Below are 27,149 nucleotides of genomic sequence, written 5' to 3'. Positions count from 1 at the left end.
AAAAATAAAAATAAGAAGAACATATGTATATATATATTTAAAATCTTGAGATATAAATGTGCAAGTGTATGTGTATACGGGTGTATATATAAAGTATAAATAATAATATATGTAAGTATGTATATATATATATAGAAAATAAAATAAAATAAAAGTTTATAGACGTATATATATAAATGTTTAATGAAGCTAGACATATATATAGCAAAACGTATGTATATATATATAAGCTAGAAAATATTTAAAAGAGATATAGATATATATACATAATAAGATATAAAGATATTTATAATAAGGTGTATATATATATATATATATGTATATGAAAATTAAAAATGGCATATAAATATGTAAATATGTAAGTAAATCATAATATATATAGAAATAATATACACGCATAAATGTAAAAAAGGAAGTGAGGCCTACTTATGATTTTTTTTCTATACGTAGATACATATACATATATAATAATCTTTTAGACAAAAAAATAAAAGAAAATAAAAGAATACACAAATGAAATAAAGACAATAATATCAACAAGAAATAATAATACTGTATAATAATACTAAAATATTTGATTGAATGGGGAGAAATAAGTAGAGTAGTCGATTTAGGATCAAATAAATAAAAAAAATTTAGGGCGAATCGGAAAATGCGAACAAAGGCGAAGGACCAAATTGAAAACAAGCGATAAAATACAAGGATCCACTGCGCAAATAGCCCATTTTGCGAAAACGCGCGGACCCTCCAGGTCGGATCGGGTCGACGCGCGGATCTTGGGGTCAAAACGGCGCCGTTTAGTTTCTTCCACTTAAACCTAGTTTTTAAGTTTTTTTTTTATTTTCTTCCCCTTTACAGAAAAAGAAAGCAGAAAACTTTCAAAGCCTCCCCAACAATCGGCCTCCCACCCCCGTTTGCATATCCGTCGCACCGCCACCAGATCAACGGCCGACGAAGCGCGATAATGGACTTTTCAAGCCCCTCCGGTGAGTTTCTCTTTTTCTCCTTTATACTTTCATTAAAGAAATAAGAAATAAAAATAAAAACAACAAAAAAGGAAGAAAAAAAAAGAGATTGAAATCGAATCTAAAAAATCACCTTCAAAGTTCCTTCTTTTATTTCTGATTCTAGTAATAAAAAAAAAAGAAAGAGTCCCTTACAATCAGTTTTTGCTTGGCTTTTATAGCCATTTTACAAGTTTTTTATATTTGCTTGCTTGCTGCTGTTTCTTTGTGTGTTTTCTTCTCATTGCAGGTGGCGGTTAGGCGATGGCAGAGTAGGTGGCCACTTGCCTTCGATGAAGCGACGGTGGCGGCGCTAGGGCAGGCTAGGGACGGTGGCAGTACTAGGGTTTCAGAAAAGCTGAAATCCTAGTTTGACAAATTAGTTTTGGGTTTGTTGGGTATTTGGGCTTGGATGAATTTGTTGGGTCTTGGGTTTGGGTTGTAATTGGGTTTGATGTTTGGGTAGTGGGCAAAATTGGGCTGTACAGCTGCCCCTCTTTGCTCGTTGTCGTGTAACAAGAACAGAGCAAAGACTAAGAAAGACCAATTTTGCCCGGTCCCGCCGAGTCTTCACTTATTTTGGTGCTTCTTTTCTTCAAGTAGCTTCGTTTCAGTCCATTGTGTCTTGTTGCTTCGATCCATTCCATTGTACTTCAGAGAGACGCGTCTTGTAGCTTCAATCCACTCTGCTGCAACTTTAGGGGGACGAGATTTATTGTAAGATTCGTTATTGTTGATCTGCTCCACTACTGCTTAGGGGGATAGAATCTGCAATCTTTAACCTACTCCACTACTGCTTAGGGTGATAGGACTAATGGCTTAAATCTGCTTCTCCACTGTATTGAGAAGATAAGATTCACCATCTTCGATCGCCCCACTCTTCGCTTAGGGTGACAGAATCTGCAATCTTCAACCTATTCCACTACTGCTTAGGGTGATAGGACTAATGGCTTAAATCTGCTTCTCCACTGTATTGGGAAGATAAGATTCACCACTTTCGATCTGCTCCACTACTGCTTAGGGTGACAGAATTTGCAATCTTCAACCTACTCCACTACTGCTTAGGATGATAGGACTAATGGCTTAAATCTGCTTCTCCACTGTATTGGGAAGATAAGATTCACCATCTTCGATCTGCTCCACTACTGCTTAGGGTGACAGAATCTAAAATCTTCAACCTACTCTACTACTGCTTAGGGTGATAGGACTAATGGCATAAATTTGCTTCTCTGCTGTATTAGGAAGATAAGATTCACCATCTTCGATCTGCTCCACTACTACTTCGGGTGACAGAATCTGTAATCTTCAACCTACTCTACTACTGCTTAGGGTGATAGGACAAATGGCTTAAATCTGCTTCGCTACTGTATTGGGAAGATAAGATTCACCATCTTCGATCTGCCCCACTACTATTTAGGGTGACAGAATCTGCAATCTTCAACCTATTTCACTACTGCTTAGGGTGATAGGACTAATGGCTTAAATTTGCTTCTCCACTGTATTGGGAAGATAAGATTCACCATCTTCGATCTACTCTGCTGCCAAATACAGGAAGACAAGATCTGCTATCTTCGATCTCCTCCGCTGCCAAATACATAAAGATAACATCTGCTATCTTCGATCTCCTCCGCTACCAAATACATGAAGATAAGATCTGCTATCTTTGATCCCTTCCCTGCCAAATACAGGAAGACAAGATCTGCTATCTTCGATCCCCTCTGCTGCCAAATACAGGAAGACAAGATCTGCTATCTTCGATCCCTTCCGCTGCCAAATACAGGAAGACAAGATCTGCTATCTTCGATCCCCTCCGCTACCAAATACAGGAAGACAAGATCTGCTATCTTCGATCTCCTCCGCTGCCAAAAATAGGAAGACAAGATCTGCTATCTTTGATCCCCTCTGCTGCCAAATACAGGAAGACAAGATCTGCTATCTTCGATCCCCTCCGCTGCCAAATACAGGAAGACAAGATCTGCTATCTTCGATCCCCTCCGCTGCCAAATACAGGAAGATAAGATCTGCTATCTTCGATCCCCTCCGCTGCCAAATACAGGAAGACAAGATCTGCTATCTTCGATCCCCTCCGCTGCCAAATACAGGAAGACAAGATCTGCTATCTTCGATCCCCTCCGCTGCCAAATACAGGAAGACAAGATCTGCTATCTTCGATCCCCTCTGCTGCCAAATACAGGAAGATAAGATCTATAACTTCGTTGATCTGTTTCCTGGGGAACATGACCTGTATGTTCTATTTTATGAACCTAATTGTGCCTAGTGATTAGGATGACATGATCATAACGAATCAAATGCTCCTAACTATATGTGTATGACATTTGAATGAATGCAAAATGTCATGAAAATGATTCCTTAATGCTTAGGTTATCATCACGCAAAAGCTTATTAAGGCTTTATCACTGACGTGCTACAACGCATTTTTGCTCGACTGGCATATCCAAAGAAACACTTAATCCGATTGCCCCCTGCTGTGAACTCCAAAGTTCAATCCACTGGGACATAAAATTTGTACCATGAATTTCCCACTGTAACCCAAGGGTAGAAAGATATGGCTTTTCTCAATCTTTTCCTATCGTAATTCCAGGATACAGAATGTAAAGCTCTTTGGTCCTTTACCCTATTCCCGAGGTGTCATACCAAATGCTTATGCACAATTGTAAAATTTTCTTCTCCGAGAAACCCTTTTCTTATCATTTGGTGATCATTGCTTGTTTGTTCATTGAAACTTTGTCATCAACACGGCATCTTGTCATTTTGTTCAATCAATGTTTGGACAACAAAATCTGAAAGGATAGTCTTTAACTTAGACTCTTCCTTCTTAGATATTTTACCCTTTAAACTTGGTGTTTTCTAAACAATAGTCATGTTTCAGGATCCTATATTATTTAGAAACTTCTAAAGTAATATGCAAAACTTTCATTGTGAAAGTATCATCATTCCAATGCAACATACTTGCAAAAAAGAATATAACGATGGATGAAATAAAGTTGATTTGAGAGCAAGCTCGAAATGAATGAATTATCAAGGGTAGCAAGAATAAAAGAGGAATCGATTGGAACACGTATCTTGAAAAAGAATGAACTATTCCAAGAATAACAACAAATTCAATATATAAATAGTATGAAGGTTAGGTGCCCTAGATATCGCAGCTTGAACTTCTTTGTATAAACTTTCTGAAGACTTTCCTAAGTTTGACATGTGTTTAGGAGATCTACAGGACTCTGTCGATGCTCCAAGATGTCGCCTTACCCTTTCAAGTATAGTAAGATCACCACATGCCCCAATCTGATCAAAATTTGAATTGCTCTGATCACCTCATGCCTCATTCGGATCAATATTTGAGCTGCCCTTTTCGGGTTTTCAACTCAAATCCCCTTTGGCCTAAGATGCCCTTTGCGGGTTTTCCCCTTAGCCTCTCCATTTTTTATTTTTCATTTTCCATTTTCATTTTTTCTTTTTTTTCATCTTTTTTTTTTGACTCAAAGTGCCCTTTGCAGGTTTTCACCTTGGTCCTTCCTTCTCCTTTAAACGAAGTGTTTCTTAACTGGATCCAAGTTTATAGGATTGGCAATCTCACTTAGGATCAGTGCTCCTCTGAAAATGGTCTTCTTTACAACATAGAGACATTCCTGGTTTGGCATTCATTTCCCTTTAGAATCCTTCCGTTAAGGAAGAATCTTTTTCAACATCCAGCCCTCTCGTGGAATTCTCTGAGACGAGCCTGTTTATTATGGGCTCATATTAACAGGCTCATATTATTTATTTATGGTACATCCGACCCTGATGAATAGCTTTTAACCCTTTTCCTAGGGCCAACTGATCACATCGCGATTGGATCCCTCCAACAAGCAATGAGGGGATTTTAATAGGTAAAACTACCTAAATCCTGTAAACCAAAAAGAGAGGTGTTGCCCCAGTACTGATGTTTGATAAACAATAAGGGCAAATGGTAATTTCTCATGCCAGTCCTTGTTCACCTCTAGGTAATTCGGTGACAAAACGTGGTGCCTGCTTCTGAATTGATTTCAGACCTCAATTATCGTGCTATCATTTAAGTTCAATGCATTTTCTAATACCATCCTCTCTGAAATTCTGTATCGGTATAGGATGACCTTGATCCGTGAAGTAGTTTCTCAAAATGAAGCAATGCCTATTAGAAGTCTTCGATAATGGTGATGTCCATGCTCCATTTTGCTCAAAATTTGAGTCGCCCTTTTTTGGGTTTTCAACTCAGATCCACCTTTGGTCAAAGTGCCCTTTGCGGGTTTTCGCCTTGACCTCTCCTTTTTCTTTTTTTAAAAAAAAATTTTTGACTTTGATTTTTTTATTTTTTTTGTTTTTTGTTTTTTGATTTTTGTTTTTTTTTGTTTTTTTTAGTCTGAACTCACGAGATCAGGTAAGTCCTGGTCACGCTTTTCGACCAGAATCAATGTTATTCTAAAGTCTTCCACATAAGATCTTTCACTTTCATCTTATATGCGAAAAACCTTCGTTGGTACCAGATTTCTTTCATAGAGCCCTTTTGGGACGCAACTACGACAGAAAACTTTGGATCTTCCTCTTAAATCAGGATCTTGAAGGGATGGAAACTTGACTTCAAATGGGCGAAGCTATGCTGACTCAACGAGAGAGGCATTGCCCCTGGTATGATCATATAAAGACATCTTTGAACTCTAGAGGTAACTCAACAAGGTCTTGCTTTGTCTCTGTGGTCAGGTCAATTCTAGTTTTCACCAAGCTCACAATTTCTAATGATTCCTTGAGAGGTAGGATCTGTTTATCCTCTTGTTCTACCATCCTCAACAAGTCTGGAGATAAGCTACAATCTATGTCATCTTCGAAGTCATGAAATCCCTCTAAACACATGTCTCGCTCAAAAGAAGGTTCTAAGTCTATAACAGTGTCATTTATGTCGTTGATATTCAGGGACCTATTGTAGGTACAAGAGAATATACAAAGAATGTATGAATTTAAGAATAATTATCTGCGCAGTATGATTATGAATGAATGAGAGAATGATTTGGATGAAAGAATAAAAGAATAAAAATAATCATTCATAAGAAATGAAAAAATATTGGTTCAAAAGATCGCAAAGATGCATTCCATTAAAATGATGACGTTCAGACATGAGCCTATTTCACAAAAGAGTTCTTGTTGCCTCTAGGCTGAAAGCAACAAGTGTGTTTTGAATATTACTCTAAGTAGGCTCTAAATACTACAGGGATTTCTTCCACAGTCCCATTGTTTAGAAAACTCCCAGAAGATATCTATCAAGGTCCCTTCTTCAAATAACAGATGTGAACATTCCCCAACTTCTTCATGCATTGTAGTCACTCCATTATCAATCATGATTGGGTAGCGGATCTCCTGCTACGTTTGTTCCTAACGGGTCGCCAAATTTTATGATCCCATCTTAATAAATCTTTCAACTAACTTCTTGAACGTAGTACAATTTTCAATCGAGTGCCCCATAATTCCCGCATGATACTCGCATTGGGCATTTGTGTCGTACCATTTAGGATATGGAGGTTGCATGGGTTTTAGATAAGAGGGAGATACCATATGTGCGTCATATAAGTTCTGGTACAGCTCTCTATATGTCATTGGGATTGGTGTAAATTGGGGTCTTTCTTCATTTGACCTTGGATTGGATTCTTACTTTAAAGAACCTTGATAGTTAGTGGTTACTGCTCTTGCTTGCCCCACCATGGTTGGTTTAGAATAGCCCTTGTTAAACACGCTTGCATTGTTTATCTCGTGCTCTTTCTTCCTTGGAGCTGACCTCTGGGCGCTTTCTCCTGCTTCTATCTTGCCGCATCTTATGGCGTTCTCTATCATTTCTCCAGACATCACTATGTCTGAAAAGCTTTTAGTGGCACTGCCCAACATGTGATTAAGAAATAGAACTTTCAAAGTATTGATAAAAAGCATAGTTATCTCTTTCTCTAAAAGTGGTGGTTGAACTTGTGCAGCCACTTCCCTCCATCTTTGAGCATATTGCCGGAAGCTCTCATTAGGCTTCTTTTCCATGTTTTGCAATACAATTCGATCGGGTGCTATATCCATCACGTGTCTATACTGCTTCATAAAGGCTTGCGCCAAATCCTTCTATGAATGATTGTTGGCCCGACTTAATTGGTTGTACCATCTAGCCGCTGACCCAATCAAACTGTCCTGGAAGCACTGAATCAGCAATGGGTCATTGTTGATGTATCCCGTCATCCTCCTACAAAATATAGTGATATGGGCTTCGGGGCAACTGGTCCCGTTGTACTTCTCAAACTCCGGCATTTTAAATTTGGGAGGGAGCACCAGATCAGGTACCAGGCTCAAATCTTTAGCGTCCATTCCTCGATGGTAATCGGTATTTTCCATGGCTTGAAACTTCTCCTCTAACCATTTACATCGGTCTTCTAATTGTTTTGGCAGGTCTACTCTTGTCTTCTCTATTTCTGCTGCGTCGTCGAGATCCAGAACCACAGGATTAATAGGATTATCCCCTGGATTAGAACTCGAACCTGTTGGGAAGTTCATCGATGCTGGAGCACCAACTTGGTATTGGGATCTAATGGTGACAGGTACCCTCTGTGGGTACACCCCTGGTTGCATCTAGACATTAGTTGGGGCAAAACTTGGAGGGTAGGCAGGGTCTTCGTGATCATCCCCAGAATTTACCGTGGGGCTCTTGCCCTTATCGTGCCCCCCAGCCGTTAACTGTTTTAATTGATTCAATAATTCTTTTTGGGATGCTTCCATATCTTACTGTATTTTAGCTAGCTTTTCTTGCATCTGAGCCTGCATCTGTTCTTGCAATTGCTCCAATCTCTCTAGTCTTTGATCCATTTCTTTAGTCTTGCGCGAGTACCGTAGTGATATCTAATTGGCAGATTTTTGTTGATTTCTAGGGTAACTGAAATAATTTTACCTAATTAGGGTCACTTTGTGAAAATTTAATGTATATGATGCAATGCAATGAAAATACATGAAATGAATGCAAAAAGAGACGTTGATTCTTGGTTCAATTCTATTATAACAACTTTACTAAAAAACAAATCTCTTTACATAAAGCGGATATATATACGGCTTTGCCTTTATGTTCCAAGAGAACGATCATTTTCTTCATTCGCACGTTAAGATAAATCTCACAAACTCCTCAAAAGGGACGTCTCTTTTATCTCTTTTTTGCTTGATTCGGGCCTTGACTCGTTGCTCGCTCATCCTGTGATGCTCATTGGCTTCTCTTTAAGAAAGTTCAGCGGCTCTCGAATAATCTTTGTCACATTAAATCCTCAGGCAACGGAGCAATAGTCGTGTAGTCCTCCATTAAATTATCATCCTTCTCTTATCACGTTTTCTTGGACCATATTCGGACAACCGTATTATTATCCACTTTATCTAGAAACCCATTTCCTTATGACAAGCTCTCTATTTAACAACCGAACCTGAATCAACACCTCTTTTTATGATGAAAATGCAATGCAGTCATAAAAAAAAAAAGAAAACAGGTTAGTACAAAACAGAAGCAAGCAGGAATAAATAGAATACCTATTCGGGTGAATACTAGGGATTCGAAGTGGTTCTATCTAGGGTGGGCTTCTAAGGTTCACTACATGAGGTTTGGTTCTAAAGTAAGGGGTACCCAAATCAGCAGATTCCTCGATCCTCACCCATTATAGGCTCATACGGACCGAGTTCGGTTCAGGGGAATACATTTCCCTATGGCTGCATGGAGATGAAAATCTCACGAAGACATAGGTACGAATGTATCCCAAAAGTGATCCACTATCCTGCACGGAGGTGAAAACCTCACGAAGGACTAGCTTCTCACTCCCACTTAAGAAGGTGTGACCAACGGTCATGCAATGCAATGCAAAAAAGCATAAAAAATTTAAAATATAAAACATGATGAAAACTCAAAACAATTGAAATGCAATGGGAGGATCTTATATTTAAATCACATTTTCAATTTTCGACAAAAAAGATAAGAAATAATCAACTCGTGGCTTGACTCTCTTATTTAAAGTCCCCAGTGGGGTCGCCAAGCTGTTGACACCATTTTTTGGATGGAAAACGGGGTCGACTTGGGTTTTGAAAAATGAAACGGGAGTTGCCACCAATCCTTTTTAATGGGGTGTGATTGGATCACCTCGAAAAGTGGTTGTTTTTAATAAACGGTTTGATTTTATTAAAACAACGAGTCTGGTCCACGGAATTTAGAAAAACAGGTTCGGGAGTCGGTTACGCACGAGGAAGGATTAGCACCCTCGATACGCCCAAAGTTGGTACCTAGTTGATTACTTAATGTCCTAATGTCGAAAATTAAAAAATTTAAAGAAATTTAAAATACGATTCTTTGTCTTAAAAATGACTTGTATAAAATAGGTTGCTTATAAAAACTCCTACGATAAAAATTGAAAAAAAGATATTCAATTGTTTGAGTTAGATGAGGAAATCGTAACCCAATACGTTAGGGTACAATTTCTCAACATTTCGAACATTGAACATTGCTTTGGTTGTTTTTAAGAAAATTCTCATCTCGAAAAAGCAACACGTCACATCCAATGCGTTAGGACACGACATATTGAATTCCCGATAATGAGCTTTTATTTATTTATTTAGTTTTTTAAAAAAAAGTAACCTCGATTATTTAGATTCAGCAAAGAAAATCGGAACCCAATGCGTTAGGGCTCGATTCTCTTGAAGATCCCAAATACCGAGTATTGCTTTTATTTTGAAATTTTTTGTTCTTAATAAATTCGAGTAAAATGGATGTTAAATAATAATACGAGCAATAGCATCAAAGATAAGATAAATAAAAAAAGTACAAATCAATAACATACTGAAATAGCAATGTATACAAACAAATAAAATTAAAGCATTCCTTCAAATCCATGATGAAAATGAAATAAATAAATAAGTAAAGAGATGAATAAGGCTATAAAAATATAAAAGATATATATATGTGTATATACGTAAAAATAAAAATAAGAAGAACATATGTATATATATATTTAAAATCTTGAGATATAAATGTGCAAGTGTATGTGTATACGGGTGTATATATAAAGTATAAATAATAATATATGTAAGTATGTATATATATATATATATATATAGAAAATAAAATAAAATAAAAGTTTATAGACGTATATATATAAATGTTTAATGAAGCTAGACATATATATAGCAAAACGTATGTATATATATATAAGCTAGAAAATATTTAAAAGAGATATAGATATATATACATAATAAGATATAAAGATATTTATAATAAGGTATATATATATATATATATATATATATATATATATATATATATATATATATGAAAATTAAAAATGGCATATAAATATGTAAATATGTAAGTAAATCATAATATATATAGAAATAATATACACGCATAACTGTAAAAAGGAAGTGAGGCTTACTTATGATTTTTTTTCTATACGTAGATACATATACATATATAATAATCTTTTAGACAAAAAAAAAAGAAAATAAAAGAATACACAAATGAAATAAAGACAATAATATCAACAAGAAATAATAATACTGTATAATAATACTAAAATATTTGATTTAATGGGGAGAAATAAGTAGAATAGTCGATTTAGGATCAAATAAAAAAATTTTAGGGCCGAATCAAAAAATGCAGAACAAAGGGCAGAAGGACCAAATTGAAAACAAGCGATAAAATACAAGGATCCACTGCGCAAATAGCCCATTTTGCGAAAACGCGCGGACCCTCCGGGTCGGATCGGGTCGACGCGCGGATCTTGGGGTCAAAATGGCGCCGTTTAGTTTCTTCCACTTAAACCTAGTTTTTAAGGTTTTTTTTTATTTTCTTCCCCTTTACAGAAAAAGAAAGCAGAAAGCTTTCAAAGCCTCCCCAACAATCGGCCTCCCACCTCCGTTCGCATATTCGTCGCACCGCCACCAGATCAACGGCCGACGAAGCGCGATAATGGACTTTTCAAGCCCCTCCGGTGAGTTTCTCTTTTTCTCCTTTATACTTTCGTTAAAGAAATAAGAAATAAAAATAAAAACAACAAAAAAAAGGAAGAAAAAAAAAGAGATTGAAATCAAATCTAAAAAATCACCTTCAAAGTTCCTTCTTTTATTTCTGATTCTAGTAAAAAAAAAAAAGAGTCCCTTACAATCAGTTTTTGCTTGGCTTTTATAGTTATTTTACAAGTTTTTTATATTTGCTTGCTTGCTGCTGTTTCTTTGTGTATTTTTTTCTCATTGTAGGTGAGCAGTTGGGCGGTGGCAGAGAGTAGGTGGCCACTTGCACTGATGAAGCGACGGTGGCGGCGCTAGGGCAGGCTAGGGACGGTGGCAGTACTAGGGTTTCAGAAAAGCTGAAACCCTAGTTTGACAAATTAGTTTTGGGTTTGTTGGATATTTGGGCTTGGTTTAATTTGTTGGGTCTGGGTAGTTTTTAGGTTAAAATTTGTTATTGGGCTTGTACAACTGCTATGCTACCTAACTTTTCTCTTAAAGACCCTTCCAATAAAGAAAATCAAAATCAATTGGAGCATCAGACTAATCCAGAATCTACAACATAGTCGACACTTCAAGCCAGTACAAAAATTCAGAATAGAGTTGTTTCTTCACCACAATACTCTATCGCCAAAAATAGAACTAGAAGAGAAATTAAACCTCCAAACAAGTATGCCGAGGCTGATCTAGTTGTTTATGCTTTAAATGTGGCTGAAGATATAGATACAAACCAAGAGCGATCTAATTATTTTGAAGTAGTTAGCTGTGAAGACTCAGAAAAATGGGTGTTTGCTATGCAATAGGAGATGGAATCACTCTACAAAAACAAAACATGGGATCTTCTGAAACTTCCTAAAGGTAAAAAGGTTTTTCATTTTAAATAGGTGTTTAAAAAGAAATAAGGGACTCCAAGAGTTGAAGAATCCAGATATAAAGTAAGGCTTGTTGCAAAGGGTTATACTCAAATTCTAGGAGTGAACATCACAGATGGTTCTCCCTAGTTGTGAAGCATAGTTCAATTCTAGCTTTGCTTGGTATTGTGGCCATGCATGATTTGGAGCTTGAGCAGTTAGATGTAAAAACTGTATTTTTGCATGGAGAATTTGAGGAGGATATTTACATTCAACAACCAGAGGGTTTTAAAGTCTCAGAAAAAGAGGACTATGTTTGCTTGCTGAAATAGTCTATTTACGGTTTGAAACAGTCACCAAGACAGTGGTACAAGAGGTTTAATTCCTTTATGACTTCTCATGATTTCAAAAGAAGTAGCTTTGACAGTTGTGTTTACTTTAAGAAAAACAGTGATGGTTCTTTTGAGTATCTACTCTTTTATATTCATGACATGTTAATAGCAGTGAAAGATAAATGAGAGATAAGAAAGGTCAAAGCCCAACTAAGTGAAGAATTTAAGATGAAAGATTTGGGACCAGCAAAGAAGATACTTGGTATGGAGATTCTCAAAGATAGAAAAATAAGTAAATTGTACCTGATTTAGAAGGGGTACATTGAGAAAGTTCTTTGCAGATTCAATATGAGGAATACTAAGCCTGTTAGTACTCCTTTAGCAGCCCATTTCAGACTTTCATCGGCTTTGTCTCCACAATTAGATGGTGAGATTGAGTACATGTCACACGTTCCATAATCCAGTGCAGTGGGATCTCTAATGTATGCTATGGTTTGTTCACATCCAGATTTATCATATGCAGTCAGTGCAGTTAGCAAATACATGATGAATCCCAAAAAAGAACATTGGAAAGCAGTTAAGTGGATTTTAAGATACTTACGATGTACTACTGATGTTTGCTTACAGTTTGGAAAAACTAGAGATGGGGTCATTGGGTATGTTGATGCTGATTTTGCTGGAGACCTTGATAGAAGAAGATCTCTCACAGGTTATATCTTTACAATCAGAGGTTGTGCAATCAATTGGAAAGCTACTTTGCAAACTACAGTTGCCTTGTCTACCACTGAAGCTGAGTACATGGCGATTACTGAGGCTTGTAAAGAAGTTATTTGGTTGAACGGACTCTTTAGTAAACTCAATGAAGACCTTCAAATCAATACAGTATTTTGTGACAGTTAGAGTGCCATCTTCCTTACAAAAGATCAAATGTTTCATGAGAGAACAAAACACATTGATATTCAGTATCATTTTGTTCGTGATATTATTGCTCGTGGTGATATTGTTGTGAGCAAAATTAGTACTCATGAAAATCCTGCAGCTATGATGACTAAGTCATTTCTTATAACCAAGTTTGAGCATTGCTTAGACTTGGTTGGTGTTCATTGTTGAAGTTAAAACCTTAAGGGGTTTTATAAAAGAGGTGGAGAACTTATTCGTTGAGAGTTCACGATGAAGAACTTGTTTATTAAAAATTCGTGTCAAGGTGGAGATTGTTAGAATTAAGTGACCTAAATCCTTTTTTAAATCAAATACAGTGGTAAAATAAAATAAAAATAAAATCCCTATAGAATTATACTTCTTTTATTTTATTTTAGAATAAGATGTTTCAATCTTACTACACTCCTATTAGAATATGGTTTTACAAGCTTATAAATAGACATAGTCTACTCCTCTTGTAATCATTCAAATTCAACATAGTAAATAATATTCTCCTCTGCCTCTGGTTTTTTTCCCGAAAGGGTTTTCACGTAAAATCTATGTGTTCTTTATTTTTCTCTCTTATTTCTTTTTTTTTACGATAAATTGTTATTACCAACATTCTATTTTTTACAATTATTCTACATCTTTGTGAGTGTTGGTAGAACATTGTGTGATCAGCTTTCCCTTGTGAGTAACTTTGTTTTTTAACAACCTAAGTGAACCTTTCAAAACAAGCTTAAGGAAACTGCTTTAGGCAGTACAAAAATTTTCCAAGCTTACATACTTGAGTTCCACAATTTTCCTCAAAACCTGGAGGAGCATCCATGTAAACTTCTTCTTCAAGTTTCTCATTTAAGAAATCATTATTCATATTTAGTTGTTGTAAAGACCAATAAAGATTAACAACAATGGATAAAAGAACTCCAACAGAATTTAACTTAGTTATTGGAGCAAATGTCTAATGATAGTCTGTCTCGTATGTTTGAGTGTACCCTTTAGCCACAAGTGGAGCTTTGTATCTGTCTAAAGATCCATCCAGTCTGAATTTAGTTGAGAATACCCATTCACAACCCATTGTTTTTTTCCTACAAGTAATTTAATTGTTTCCCTTGTAGCTATTTTTTCAAAAGCACGCATCTCCTCTAAAACAACCTCCGTCTATTCAGGAACCTGTAAAGCATCTTTCACATTTTTAGATATTTTACAGTATCGAGACACGCAAAGACTGAGAATGTTGAAAACAAGGCTTTATAGGACACAAATTTAGACATGGGATATTTGACAACATTTCTACCACCTTTTCTTTTAGGAATTGGAATATTTAGATCAAAAAATTCATTGGCCAGTTTACAAGTTTTACTTGGACTTTTGACAAGATCTTGCAGGTCAGATTCTTGGTGATGAATCTAAAAGATTCCACTTTTTTTATTTCAGTTTCTTCTTAAGTAAACCAACAACTCCTTTATTTATTCTCTGTTCTCATGATCAGAATCTACACATTCATACTCCTTTTTATTAACAACATTAACATCATTCAAGTAATTTTTATTAACAACATTAACATAATTAATTTCTATGTTTATCATAAATTTGCCTCCCCCATTATTAGAATCCCTATGTTGTATATTTTTAGTCTTTTCTTGATTAATTCTTAAACCTTCGTTGCTATAATTCCTTCCCTGAAGATTAGAATCAAAATAAGATTGTGTTTCAACGAATGTGACATCCATGGCAACAATAATCTTCCTATCAATCGGATCATAACATATGTAACCCTTTTTATTAGAAACATACCCAACAATGACATTTTTTTGCTCTAGGATCTAGTTTACCTTAGTTGTGAAGATGAACAAAAATGCTACACCTGAAAACTTGGAGGGATGATAAATCTGTGATCAAGTTAGAGTTAGGAAAGTTATCTCTAAAAATATTTAAAGGAGTTCTATAGTTTAGAGTTTTATTGAGCATTTTATTAATAAGATATGTAGCCATTAATAAGGCCTCTCCCCAAAGATAATGTGGTACTTGACTAGTGAACATAAAGGCTCTTGTTACTTCTAAACGATGATAGTTTTTTTCTTTCTGCAATCCCATTCTGTTGTGGTATATTTGTACAAGAGCTTTGGTGGACTATTCCATATTTGGCTAAGAAAATTTCTAATTGGTCACTAAAAAATTCCCACCATTGTTACTTGGAAATATTTTTATTTTCACACCAAATTGTGCTTTCACCATAACATAAAAAGATTGAACACATTTTTAACTTCAAACTTATCTTTTAATATAAACACCCAACAAATGCAAGTATGATCATCAATAAATGTGACAAACCAATGTTTTCCTGAATAATGTTTTCCTAAGGTAGCACAAATTGTGGCAAAGTAATTATCAGACACTATTTTAAGGCATGCCAATTTAGTTCCTAAATTGTTTATTGATGCTGAGATGCAATCTATTAAGCCTGTTAATTTACTTGTAGTTGTGACATGTGATGTTTAGATGTGCTGTAATTTTTTAGAATGCAAAGTCTACAATTTGTTATCTCATCTTTGTGTGGATTCAATCATTATCTTCCTTTTCGCCTCCATATTTACTAATGATTATTGATGTGGTTAACTAGGTATTTTAGCCTTGATATTGAAACTTTGAGTTCCCCTTCTTGCTTCTTACTACTTGCTAAAGCACACTGCCCAGTTAGTTTATCGAAAGTTGTTGGTGGTTTTGTTTCTATTGAATCTCTTTACACTTATAAATGTTCTGTTTCAAAACTGTTCCATTTTGAATCCTTTGGTTTCTGTTATGTTCTCAAACAACTTCTTATGTGTGATTACAACTCTGGCATGATCAATTTGAAGCAATTGTCATTGGTTAGTGGAAAAGTTGCTTGGATGGCATATTTGGTACGTGATTGTGGTTTTAAAATGTCTTAATTATCTGTCTAGGACTTTCATATTGTGTAAGAGTTTGAACATAAACCATCTAGTGTTCATGAAAGTTGATATGGAAATTCAAATAATACCATAGTGCCTTTGTTCTCTTTGAGTTTGGAAGTAACATAGTATTATGTTTTTTTAGGACATATACTGTTGGCTGCTACTAAAATAGAGGTCATGACAAGTAGTTTGGCAAATATTCTATCTTTTCTATGTAGTTTGGAATGACAATTCCATTTCATATTAATTTGATTACTTATAGAAATGTCCTCTTAATTTTGCATTAAATCAAATTTTGGTAGGGTAGTTTGGCATCCTAATTTTGTATTCAATCAAATTTTGTTTGGCAGGCTATTTTGGCATGACAATCTCCTACACAAAGTTTATATAAACCTTATCTCATGTAGTGAAAAAAATCATCAACAAATCAAATCAAATATATACATAATGGGGGAAAAATTAGGGGTGTTGATGTTCTGTTTGCTATTGGGGTCCTCATTAGTCCATCACATCAAGTTGTTACAGCACTCATCCCAATTGGGTTAAAGTATACGTTTTTTTTACTACCTGTGTCGCCAATGGATCCTTCCCTGAAGACTGCATTTAACATTGCCTGGTGTAGGAAGCACTAGTGGAGACTCTAGAGGACACCCACCACACTAGCAGCTCAACATTTTGCACTTGCATGTGCCACCACCATGTGTTCAAGGCTAAATAGGCAAGGGAAGCCTGGTAGTTTTTCTTTTTATATTAATATTTGATGGTAAGCAAGTATGTATATGAACTCAACGATTTGTTTTGTTTTTATTAGCTGCAAGGGAAGTTACAGGCTGTGTCAATATTTTCATTGAGAGATGCGTCATAAAGAATTGATGATCATCGCCTATGAATGAAATAATAATAAAATGCCTTGAATTATAATGTTTTCTTGAAAAATTTGGGACTCTTAAAAGTATTGATATGAAGAAGAACTTTTATTCTTAAATAGATCATGTAAAAAATGTCTTAAATAGTAAAAATTAGGGTGTCCAACCTTATAATGCCAAATCATAACCTTATTAAAACTAGAAAAAAAAATTTAAACACAAGTAGTTGATGGTCCACTTAGATGATCGTCATTAAAAAAGTAAATTCCACCATATTATTTAGCACTGCTAATCATCCTCCCCGATATAATGTCCTAAAGTTTACACATAGAGGAGTCAAATATAATACGACAATTCGAGGACTGAGATAATTTACTGACAAATATGAGATTACAGGCTAGATTTGGTACATGTAAATTTAGGAAGGTGAAAATTTAGTAGTGCCTTTCTTGGCTATTACCGTGAACAATGTGTCTTTCCTACAGAAGGTGTGTAAGTTGAGAAAAAGAAATGACTACTAGTCATGTGATCACTAACACTAGAATCAACGATCCACATGTTTGTTTTACAAGGCTTGACACTGAAAAAAATAGAAAAATCTGTTGTGTAGATGAGTTAGGAATAGAAGAATTCATTCAAAATTGTGGTGATTGAAAAAGCTTGTATAAATGCTCTAGTTGTTCCTTAGTGAATGGAGACTCTTCTAGAGAACTTTGCTGCTTTGCTATCCTTAGATTATGAACCATGACCATTGTCACTCTTCTTTCTCCCATTTATCAATTTTTTATGGGAGCTTCCAACACATTTCTTGAGTGTGCCTATATTTTTTGCTGTGGTCACATCAAGGTTTCTTCCTTTTCACTGTCATCATCACTTTTAATAGTCACAATAGCAGAATTTTCATCATTAGCTTCAAATACTGGCCTTAACATTACTTTTCTCTTAGTCTCCTCTCTTCTAACCTCAGAAAAAATCTCACAGAGTGTTGGAAGCGATTTTTTCTTAAGATTCGAGATTTCACTTCATCAAATTCTTTACTTAAACCAGCCAAAAATAAATAAGCTCGCTCATTCTCTTCTTTTTCATAACTTTTACACTATCTCCAAGACACTCTCATTCATAATTATAACATTGATCTAGTTCTTGCCAAAGAGACATTATCTCATTATAATAAAAAGTAACCTCATTTTTCCATTACCTAGCATTTCAGAGTTTTATTTTTAACTCAAAGATCTGTGAAACGTTTTCTAAATTTGAATAGGTGTTTTTTACAGCATCCCAAAACATCTTTAACAATTGGGAGAAAAAGAAAAGGTTTACTTATGGATGCTTCCATGGAATTAATAAGTCATACAATTATCATAGAATTTTTTTACCTCCACATGTTCATCCTTGGATCACCCGTCAATGGTTGCTTGACTTCTCTAATTAAATGACCTAGCTTGTCGTGCCCATCAATTGCTAACTTCACGAACTACGACTATTCGAGGTAATTCTTGCCATTTAGCTTGTGAGATGTTAGCTGAAAAAAGAGGTGAGACGCCTCTATCCCTTGAGTCATTGCACTCTCGGTTGTTGTTTTGACGACAGAACTTTCTATCTTCGTTTGGTTGCTGGATCACTTATCTCCAGTGAAGGCTGTTTTAACCATAGTTTTCTTAGAGATTTAACCTAGCTTTGATACCATTAAAATTTTCAAGAGTGTATTCAATAAAACTGTTCTAATTTTATTAAGTAAAGAATTGAATTTAAATAGAAAAAGACTTATAACCTAGCTAGGAAAATAATTCTCTTATTCTAGTAAACTACTAAAAGATAAAAAAAAATCCTAAAAGATCCCAATTGATTATTCTAAGGCTTATCTACCTAAATAACTTTAAAAACATTCCAAAATATATGGGGCTTTATGTATTTCAACAAGTTGCATCATAAAGAAAGGATTGTGATACAAGAAAACAATTTATATTAGTAGGTAATCTAAAATTGCTAATAGTCCATAATGTTTTTTAAATTAGATTGATGGTCGAACTGGTCAAGCCATTGATTTTTCAATTCGACCGGTCAAACCAATCTAATTAAAAATTATTAAAAATAAAAAAAACTAATTTTTTAAAAAAACTCAGTTCAATCGATTTTTAGCTGATTCAATTGGTTCACACTAATTCCCAATCTAATTGGTTCAAAGTCACTCTTCAAATTGGTACCCCGATTGATTTTTAATCCAATTGGTCTAACCAATTAATTAGGTCTAGCTCAAACATCACTGATAGTCTAAGGAATCATAATGAATAATTGATTCATAAGGCTATGATGTTGTTTATTAAGTTTAAATTGAAAGATACAATTTGTTGGGTATCAGAGCAGTTGGCTCTAAAAAAATAGAAACATATATGTGATTGTCTAGATTGATAATACATCAGATAAGACCTAAGTAGCATTTAGCCTAGATTCGTTTATGTAATTTTTTTTCACTTGTGATGTTCATGATGTAACTTACCTCAATCTTGATTAAGTGACTGATCACGTTTACCTAACTCATATGCTTTGATATATTGAAAGCTTGTGTTTCATTGGTATCGAAGCCAAAAGCTAATATGTTTGCTATATGGCTTATGTATGACATGACTACGCTTACAATAGTGGAATTCATAGTGGCAATTGTGGAATTCATAGCTTAGTTAAAAAGTTAATAACATCCTCTCACTAGTATTTCATGTATTATAAAAAAAGAACGTGATCGTGGGTCATTCATCGCTTAGGAAAGACTCTGTTCCCATGTGTACCTAATTGCCCATGTACACTCACTTACGTAACATATATATTCATCACTTTTTAGCACGAAAAAACTACAAGCATAATGGTATCAGGTTGTAATATAGTAGTATTCATTTAGGATGGAAAACTTAAGTAAGCATTCCAATGATTATTTTCCGCAAGCATTACTTAGTAAAGTATGCAATAGTTATTCACTTCACTAGTTAGGCAATTACCAGTGTACTCAACTTAAGGATTATTAATACAACTCAAATCAAGTTGATACAAAACTAACCTAGAGTATTTACTAAGTAAGCTAACCTAAAAATCCTCTTTCTTCCTGTAACTAATGCAATTAAGAAGGTGATGGTCAACTGTTCAACTAGTTACTAATATAGCCACCATACACATTTTAGATTGTATCAATTGCTATTATTAAGAAGAAATATTCTTTCAGACTCATTTGTACTTAAGAACTACTGCCTAGGATATCTTCTTGGGCTCAACTAGTTAATAACTCACCTTTCGGCCTCATTATTCGACATGATTGTATTAAGGTTCTATGCGATAAAAATCTCCTATTGGACTCATCTATCTAAATCTTCAACTAGAGGCATCAATTATAGTTTACTAAGCATATTAACACATTTAAACAATCAACCAATCATTATGTATCTTAACTACATTCCAACCAACCATCAAAGAATTTTAGAACATCATGGTATTCAAAACACAAGTAGTCATTCTAAACATCAAATGAATTAAAATGAATTAAAGTAAAGAGTTTAGAATTACTCATTCATGGATAAGAATCCATATTCAGAGTTGGAGCTTGCTTTGATCTCTATATTACGTTGTCACCCATAAGAAAGAGTTGTGATATCTACAAAAGAATATGCTTTAAACAAAGTCTCGGCAAAGTCTACACTTCAAAGTCTAAAATTTGAAAAGTTTTAGGAAAGATCTCTCTAAAAAGTTTTAAAGTCTCTTTAATTATGATACAAAGCAAGTATTTATAGTGAGGAGCTAAATGACCATTTTTTAACCTATTAAAAATAGCTTAAATAAAGGATGGAGACAAAATTTCCACAAAATTTCCCTTTAGTGACCTTCACAACTTCCAACTCTGCAGATAAATATCGTGGCCTCCATCCATTATCGCGACGTGGACGAATGACTTCTTACTTGTTGATGTCTGGGCATTAACGTTGCGACCTAAAAAATCAACATATCGCGACATAACAGGCTGACGTCATAGCTTTAGCACTTCCTATGTTGCAACGTAACTCACTGTCATTTTCTCCTTCAAGCTAAACCCAATTAATGTTGCGCCCTTAAATCACTCACATCACGACATTACATTTAAGCTTCATCTCCTCATTTCAAGCAGTTTATCAAGTCACAACCTCTTTTCCATCCATGTTGCAACATCCCAAGCTAAGCATTTCTTTGCATCCCAAAACAGCAACTCACATCGTGACATTGCCTTGTTTCAACCAATCTACCAAGCCTTGCATGCCATGGTCCTCTTAACTCTCCTATATAGCCAAATTAAGCACCACTTGAGTATCATTTACTACATAAAACTAATGTAGTATTAAGAAAACACTAAAATTGGCATAAAAACACAACTAAAACTAATTACAACATGTCTAACCACTAATCAATTAAAAGATTCAATTTCACTTAAAAATAAGTTGAAGTAAGCATGAAAATGCCCTAATTGCATATGCCAAACTATAACATATCGGTATCAACACCCCCTAAATTTGAATAGATAGCTTAATCCTCGAAAATAGACTATCATGAAGATTTAACTCTATATTCACTTATTCAAATCTCAACTTACTAGACTATCATGAAGCAATCTTCATCTTTTATATTTTTACAATCTTTTAACTCTTTAACTCTAATAATAAATGAGTTTATTCAACTTCAATTTTTTATTTATAAGCTTGAGCACAAGCTCTAGTTGATGTTCAAAACAATAATTTTAATATTAATTAAAAATATAAATATATAAAAGCAGTCAATTATTTATATATGGCTGGAGTTGTGATTAAAAAAGTAAAAATTTTATATAAACTTTTATATGTATAAGTTTCACCATTTCTTATTCTTACAATAATTCACGGTGCACAAATATGCTATAAATATTTCTATGTAATAGCAGCATATTTCATATTATATTTCAATAATATTCAATTGTATGCACTGATTGTTGTATATCATTTGTGAAATGTGCATCTTGTCCTCCCTCGTCTAAAGAATCACGTACCTATATGGAGTCCTAGAAAGCGATAAAAGGGAGGGCAAAGAAGAACCCACAAAAGCGTGCCCAAAAAAAGGGGGAAAAAACTCTTTTCATATCTCTCTCTATAACCTTTGTAGTTTTGAGTTGTCAATAAAAACACTTCGTTCTTTTGGGTGGTTTCCTTTCACTTGGTGGGATTTCTCTATTTCAAAGGTGGCTTTTCTTAACATATTATATATATTATATTTATAATATGATATGGCGTTTTTGGTCTGATTTTCCTCGTTTAAAGGTGTCGGTTTGTAAAGATTTTAATGGTTGAGAGGCTCTATAAGCTGGACAGTTCTTGCTTTGTCAGCTAATATCTTCACAAGTTTAGAGTTGTATCACTTGTTCCTTCTTTGCTCATAGTAAAGATTTGTTGGTTTCATGATGTGGGTCTTCATTATTTTGAGCTCTGGTTGAGTGACTCCTTTAAGGTATACCTGCAACTTCCCATCTATGCATGGTTTTAAATAACCATTAGCTCCTTTTCATTTGTTTTCCACCTTTGTTTTTATGGTCCTTGGCTTCTAAACCTGCAACACTTAAAAACATATATTTTCAGATTATTGCTAATTGTTGGTCTTCAAAGTAGTTGAAGAAAGGTGATAATATTGGTGTGTTTGGAGATCATATCTGGTGTGTGAAGGAGATGGAGAGTGGTTGCTCTAAGAATGTTGAATCATGTCCTAAACTTCTTGATTTAATACCTCAAGAAAGAGAGTGGCATTTGAAGAGAGAAGAGGAGAGAAGGGATGGATCCTCAGAGGAGAAGAAGCTGGAACTGAGGCTTGGTCCTCCAGGTGAGAACAACTGGTCCAACAAAAACAATACTGAGAGAGATGAGTCTTTACTCTCACTAGGGTACTTCTCTTCCATGAAGAGCAATGGAAAACAGACACACAAGTTTCCATGTCCGGAGGACCACTCTGTTGGGTCAGTTTTGTCCACTCCATGGGCCAAAAGCCACCATCAGCAGCAGACAATGCCTCCATTTCTCCAGTTCCCATCAACAACAGCCCCACCACAGACCTTGCCTGTTATAGCTAAGGAATCGTCACAGCCCTGTTGCAATAAAGCTGTAGACTTGCAGGAAGCTGAGAGAAAGGCATTTAAACCTCCTGCAAATACAGCTGTGCATCTCAATGGTTCTCAGAAAAGGTACTCCAGCTTTTTACATCTCTCTCTCTCTCCCTGCACTTCTTTTAATTATATTTTTACTTTTTAAAATCTTTTTTTTTTGACAGAGGATATTCACTGCAAGTCACAAGTGTATTTACCTTTCTTGATGTTGTATGTGGTCCAGCATCCATGCATGCTTGTTACTTGGTTTCATTTCTTTATGTCTCTCATGTTAACCTGAAATACTTCATTAAATCTTTCGTATGTAGTATTAGTGCAAGATTTTACTTTTTATTATATTTCAGATGTTCTTAAGAAACCTTTTTTTTCCCTTTTTTTTGGGGTCTAATTATGATCATGGTAAACAGAACTGCTCCTGGTCCAGTTGTTGGTTGGCCTCCAATTCGTTCTATAAGGAAAAATCTTGCCAACAGCAGTTCTTCAAAACTAGCTTCTGAATCACCAACTCACAAGGCTGCTAATGAAAAACCAGCAGCTGAACCCAATGGCAAAGGCCTGTTTGTGAAAATCAACATGGATGGAGTTCCCATCGGTAGGAAAGTGGATCTCAAAGCCTATGATAGCTACGAAAAATTGTCAACTGCTGTCGATGAACTCTTCAGAGGCCTCCTTGCAGGTAAATTTGTTATGAAATATACAAATATACAGCTGAGATTTTTTTTTTCACATGGATTAGGTAACTTAGATATGATAGTACTGTCCATTAGCCACTAGGGGTGAATTTGTTTTATTCATTGTTTAATATGGGCATCTATATCATCATCAACTCATCTAGTATTCGACTACCCCATCATTTTGTTCAGTGTATTAGAAGCTTTTTGTGTTGCATCTGGGTTACTATAATGACCCATCAATTCACATCAGTGTTAGTTTTCAACTGTTTAGGTGATGGAAGTGGGGGAGGCATTGCATATTTCAAGGGCCAAAATTTTGGACTCACCTGCTTGTTGTTATTGCAATTAAACTCGTAGCTTAAATTAATGGGATCCTAATTGACAGATATGGTTTGATCTCATGTGTTTGTCTTTTGCTGCCATCCATGTAGCTCAAAGAGATTCCTCTGCTGGTGGAATAGTGAACAAGCAAGAGGAAGAGAAAGCGATTACGGGCGTATTGGACGGAAGTGGGGAATATACACTTGTTTATGAGGATAACGAAGGAGACAGTATGCTTGTTGGGGATGTCCCATGGCAGTAAGCATCTTTATCTTTATCACTGTTGATCTTTGTTGCAATTTGTGATTATACTATACCATATTATATTATATTCGATCCCACAATTAGTGACGGAGCATATAGTAGAATACCCTTTCTATTTCGCATCTTTTGTCCTCTAGTTTCCCCCTAAAAACAGCATTAGATTCCTCATATCTTCACCCAAATTATGATTTCTTTAATGTTGGCATGTTCTTTCTTAACCTACGTATTACCCAAACACTAGAGAAACCAGTTTTGTCTTATTATGGTTATTTAATTATTTATATGTTGTACTAATACATGCATAAATTTGTAATATCTGGTTTTTTTGCATTGGATGTGCAGCATGTTTGTGTCGACTGTGAAGAGGCTGCGTGCGTTGAAGAGCTCCGAGTTATCTGCCCTTAGCCGTGAGTGTCGGTTTTATTATTAAAAAACAACTAATCATTAAATGTTTAATTATGTGTTGTTGTTGTTTCACAGTTGGAAGCAATAAGCAAGGAAAGCTACAGGCTTGAAGCTCTTTAAAGATCCTGATCATAGTTCAAAGAAAGAGACTTTGAATTATGTTTCGCGTTTTCACAATTTTCTCCCCTATTTTGGAATGCAACTTATTGCACTCAACAGTATAAATATATATAGTTAAGTGGTTTTATATGTAAGTTTTGATGTCTTTCCCTTAAATGCTTAATAGCAACTATCTCGAGTTTGTTATGTAAATTTTATATTTTTAACTTTGCATTGAAGTACCCATCTTGAATGCTGAAAAACCCAAATTGAGGCCTATGTTAAGTTCAAGTTTAATAAATTATACAACAACCAACTTCAGAGGGAAAATTGAAAGAATGATGGGTTGTAAAGCTGAAACCATTTCCTTTTATGTTGGATTCCATTGAAGTTTTCACTACAACCGAGAAACAGTAGCCTAATTCAATACAAGGGGTGTGTTGTTTAGGGTTAAAGGAGAAAGTGGAGGAAATATGTGGCCTTTTTGTTCAAAGTGACAGACAAGACAACGCAACAAAGAGCTAAATCTATATTCCCTTTTGGAATTGAATTTTGACCATTGATGCAGCAGACACTAGTCAACCAGATATGGTTTGATTTGGAGCAGCGTGTGTAAGTGTTCAAGTGTAGGGGCGGTACCAAGCTCAATGAATGAATGCGTGGGAGGGGGCAATGAATTTAGCTTTTAAAACAAAAAAGGGGAAACAAAGAGGGTTTGGGGGGAAGGGTTGAAGGGTCATTATCGTTGAGAGTTGCCTAACTTTGGGCCCTAAAATTAGACTGGTCGGGTCTCCTCTGATTTGGTCTAATTCCTTTCAAACCCCTCACGCGTCAAAATGTTTGCGTAAAAATATCATTTATAGAAATTATACATTTAAATTTTGTTGATGCCCTATAATGAATGTGATATAATCTAACAAATATAATAGGTGTAATAAACATAAAAGTAATATGAAAAAACAAAATCATATTTGTGTATATAGTTAAGGAAAATATATGGTACATTATTAGTGGAGTTTTTAGATTTTATAAATTGGGTTAGAGAATTGATAAGTGCGTTATAAGAGTATAGTAAAATATTTTTAGAAAAGGATACATGTCAATTTTTAAAATTGCTAGTGGAATAAAAAAATATTACCAATTTACCAAATAATTACCTATAATTTTAATCCATTAAAATGTTTAATTAAAAAAATTCATATATGAAAGAGATTTTGGCTTAACCTCGAAGAAGAGAGTTGAGGTTTGAAGTTTAAAGAAGTGAGTTTGGCTTTGTTTATTTTGAGGATTAGGAAAAGTGATGGAAGAGCAAAATAACAACCACAGGAACAAAAGTGAACTTGATAAAGAGTTGAGACGACGATGATAGCCTTTGCCAACATTTAATCACATCAATTCCGTCATCAACCAAATGCCATTTTCCCCTTTACACATGTACCTCCCGTTAATCCTCAAGTTCATGAAAAACCAAAAACCATGCCAAACCTTAAGTTGAGCTACCCCAATTTATAAGAAAATTTGGAAGTTACGGGTGGTCATAGATTCTGGTTTTTGGTAAAAAAGTTGTGCAAGGAGCTGTTTTGGTTTGTGGATTCAGTTGCGAAGATAGGAGTGGAGAAACCCCTGTAAGAGTTTGGGTGTTATGTTGGTTTAGCGTAGGGATTAATCAGATTTGTTGTTGGTTACGTAGGTGCAGTTTCCAGAAAAGAGAGGAAACAAGCAACTATGGAAGCATCATGCATGAGCTAACCATCCCACAGTTAATTTAGATGAAAACAACGAAAACAAAAACAAACAAGCGCTTTCACAATTGCATCTAGGTTTTAAACCATCTTAAGCTTTGGGTTAGCCATATGGTTTTTGGGCCTAAATCTACAACCCCGACTTCATTCTATCATTCATAATGCTCCTTAGGAGTGTTGACACCATTTTTTTTATAAAACGGGGTTGACTTAGATTTTGAAAAAGAAAACGAAAATGGGAGTCGCCACTAATCTTTTTTTGATGAGGTGTGATCAGGTCACCTTTTAAAATGGTTGTGTTTTAATAATTGATTTAGATTTATTAAAACAATACTTTTGGTCTGCGAAATTCAGAGAAACAGGTTCGGGAGTCGGTTATGTACGAGAATTAGAAACTTTATAAAGATTAGCACCCTCGTAACGCCCAAAATTAGTACCTAGTTGATTGTTTAGTGTCTTAGTGTCAAGAATTAGAAACTTTATAAAGATTTAAGAATACGATCCTTTATTGAAATGTATAAATCAAATTACCCGTTAAGACCCTCTCACTTCGGAGAGAGAAAATGTCACACCTAATGAGT

At 35.0% G+C, this 27,149-nt stretch overlaps 1 protein-coding gene across 1 annotated transcript; it reads left to right on the top strand.

Moving 5' to 3' along the window:
* The first annotated feature begins 22,002 nt into the window (after positions 1-22,002).
* LOC105777333 (auxin-responsive protein IAA26) lies at positions 22,003-25,039 on the top strand. The gene is made up of 6 exons (XM_012600554.2): positions 22,003-22,417; positions 22,546-23,141; positions 23,471-23,739; positions 24,169-24,316; positions 24,665-24,729; positions 24,803-25,039. The coding sequence occupies exons 2-6, from the start codon at positions 22,633-22,635 to the stop codon at positions 24,835-24,837; spliced, it is 1,026 nt and encodes a 341-aa protein (XP_012456008.1). The 5' UTR covers positions 22,003-22,417; positions 22,546-22,632; the 3' UTR covers positions 24,838-25,039.
* The last annotated feature ends 2,110 nt before the right edge of the window (positions 25,040-27,149 follow it).

Source organism: Gossypium raimondii, chromosome 10 (genome assembly GCF_025698545.1).
Source record: "Gossypium raimondii isolate GPD5lz chromosome 10, ASM2569854v1, whole genome shotgun sequence".
Lineage (NCBI taxonomy): Eukaryota > Viridiplantae > Streptophyta > Magnoliopsida > Malvales > Malvaceae > Gossypium > Gossypium raimondii.
The sequence above is the reverse complement of the archived record's forward strand: the minus strand, read 5'-3'. Positions and strand labels throughout refer to the sequence as shown.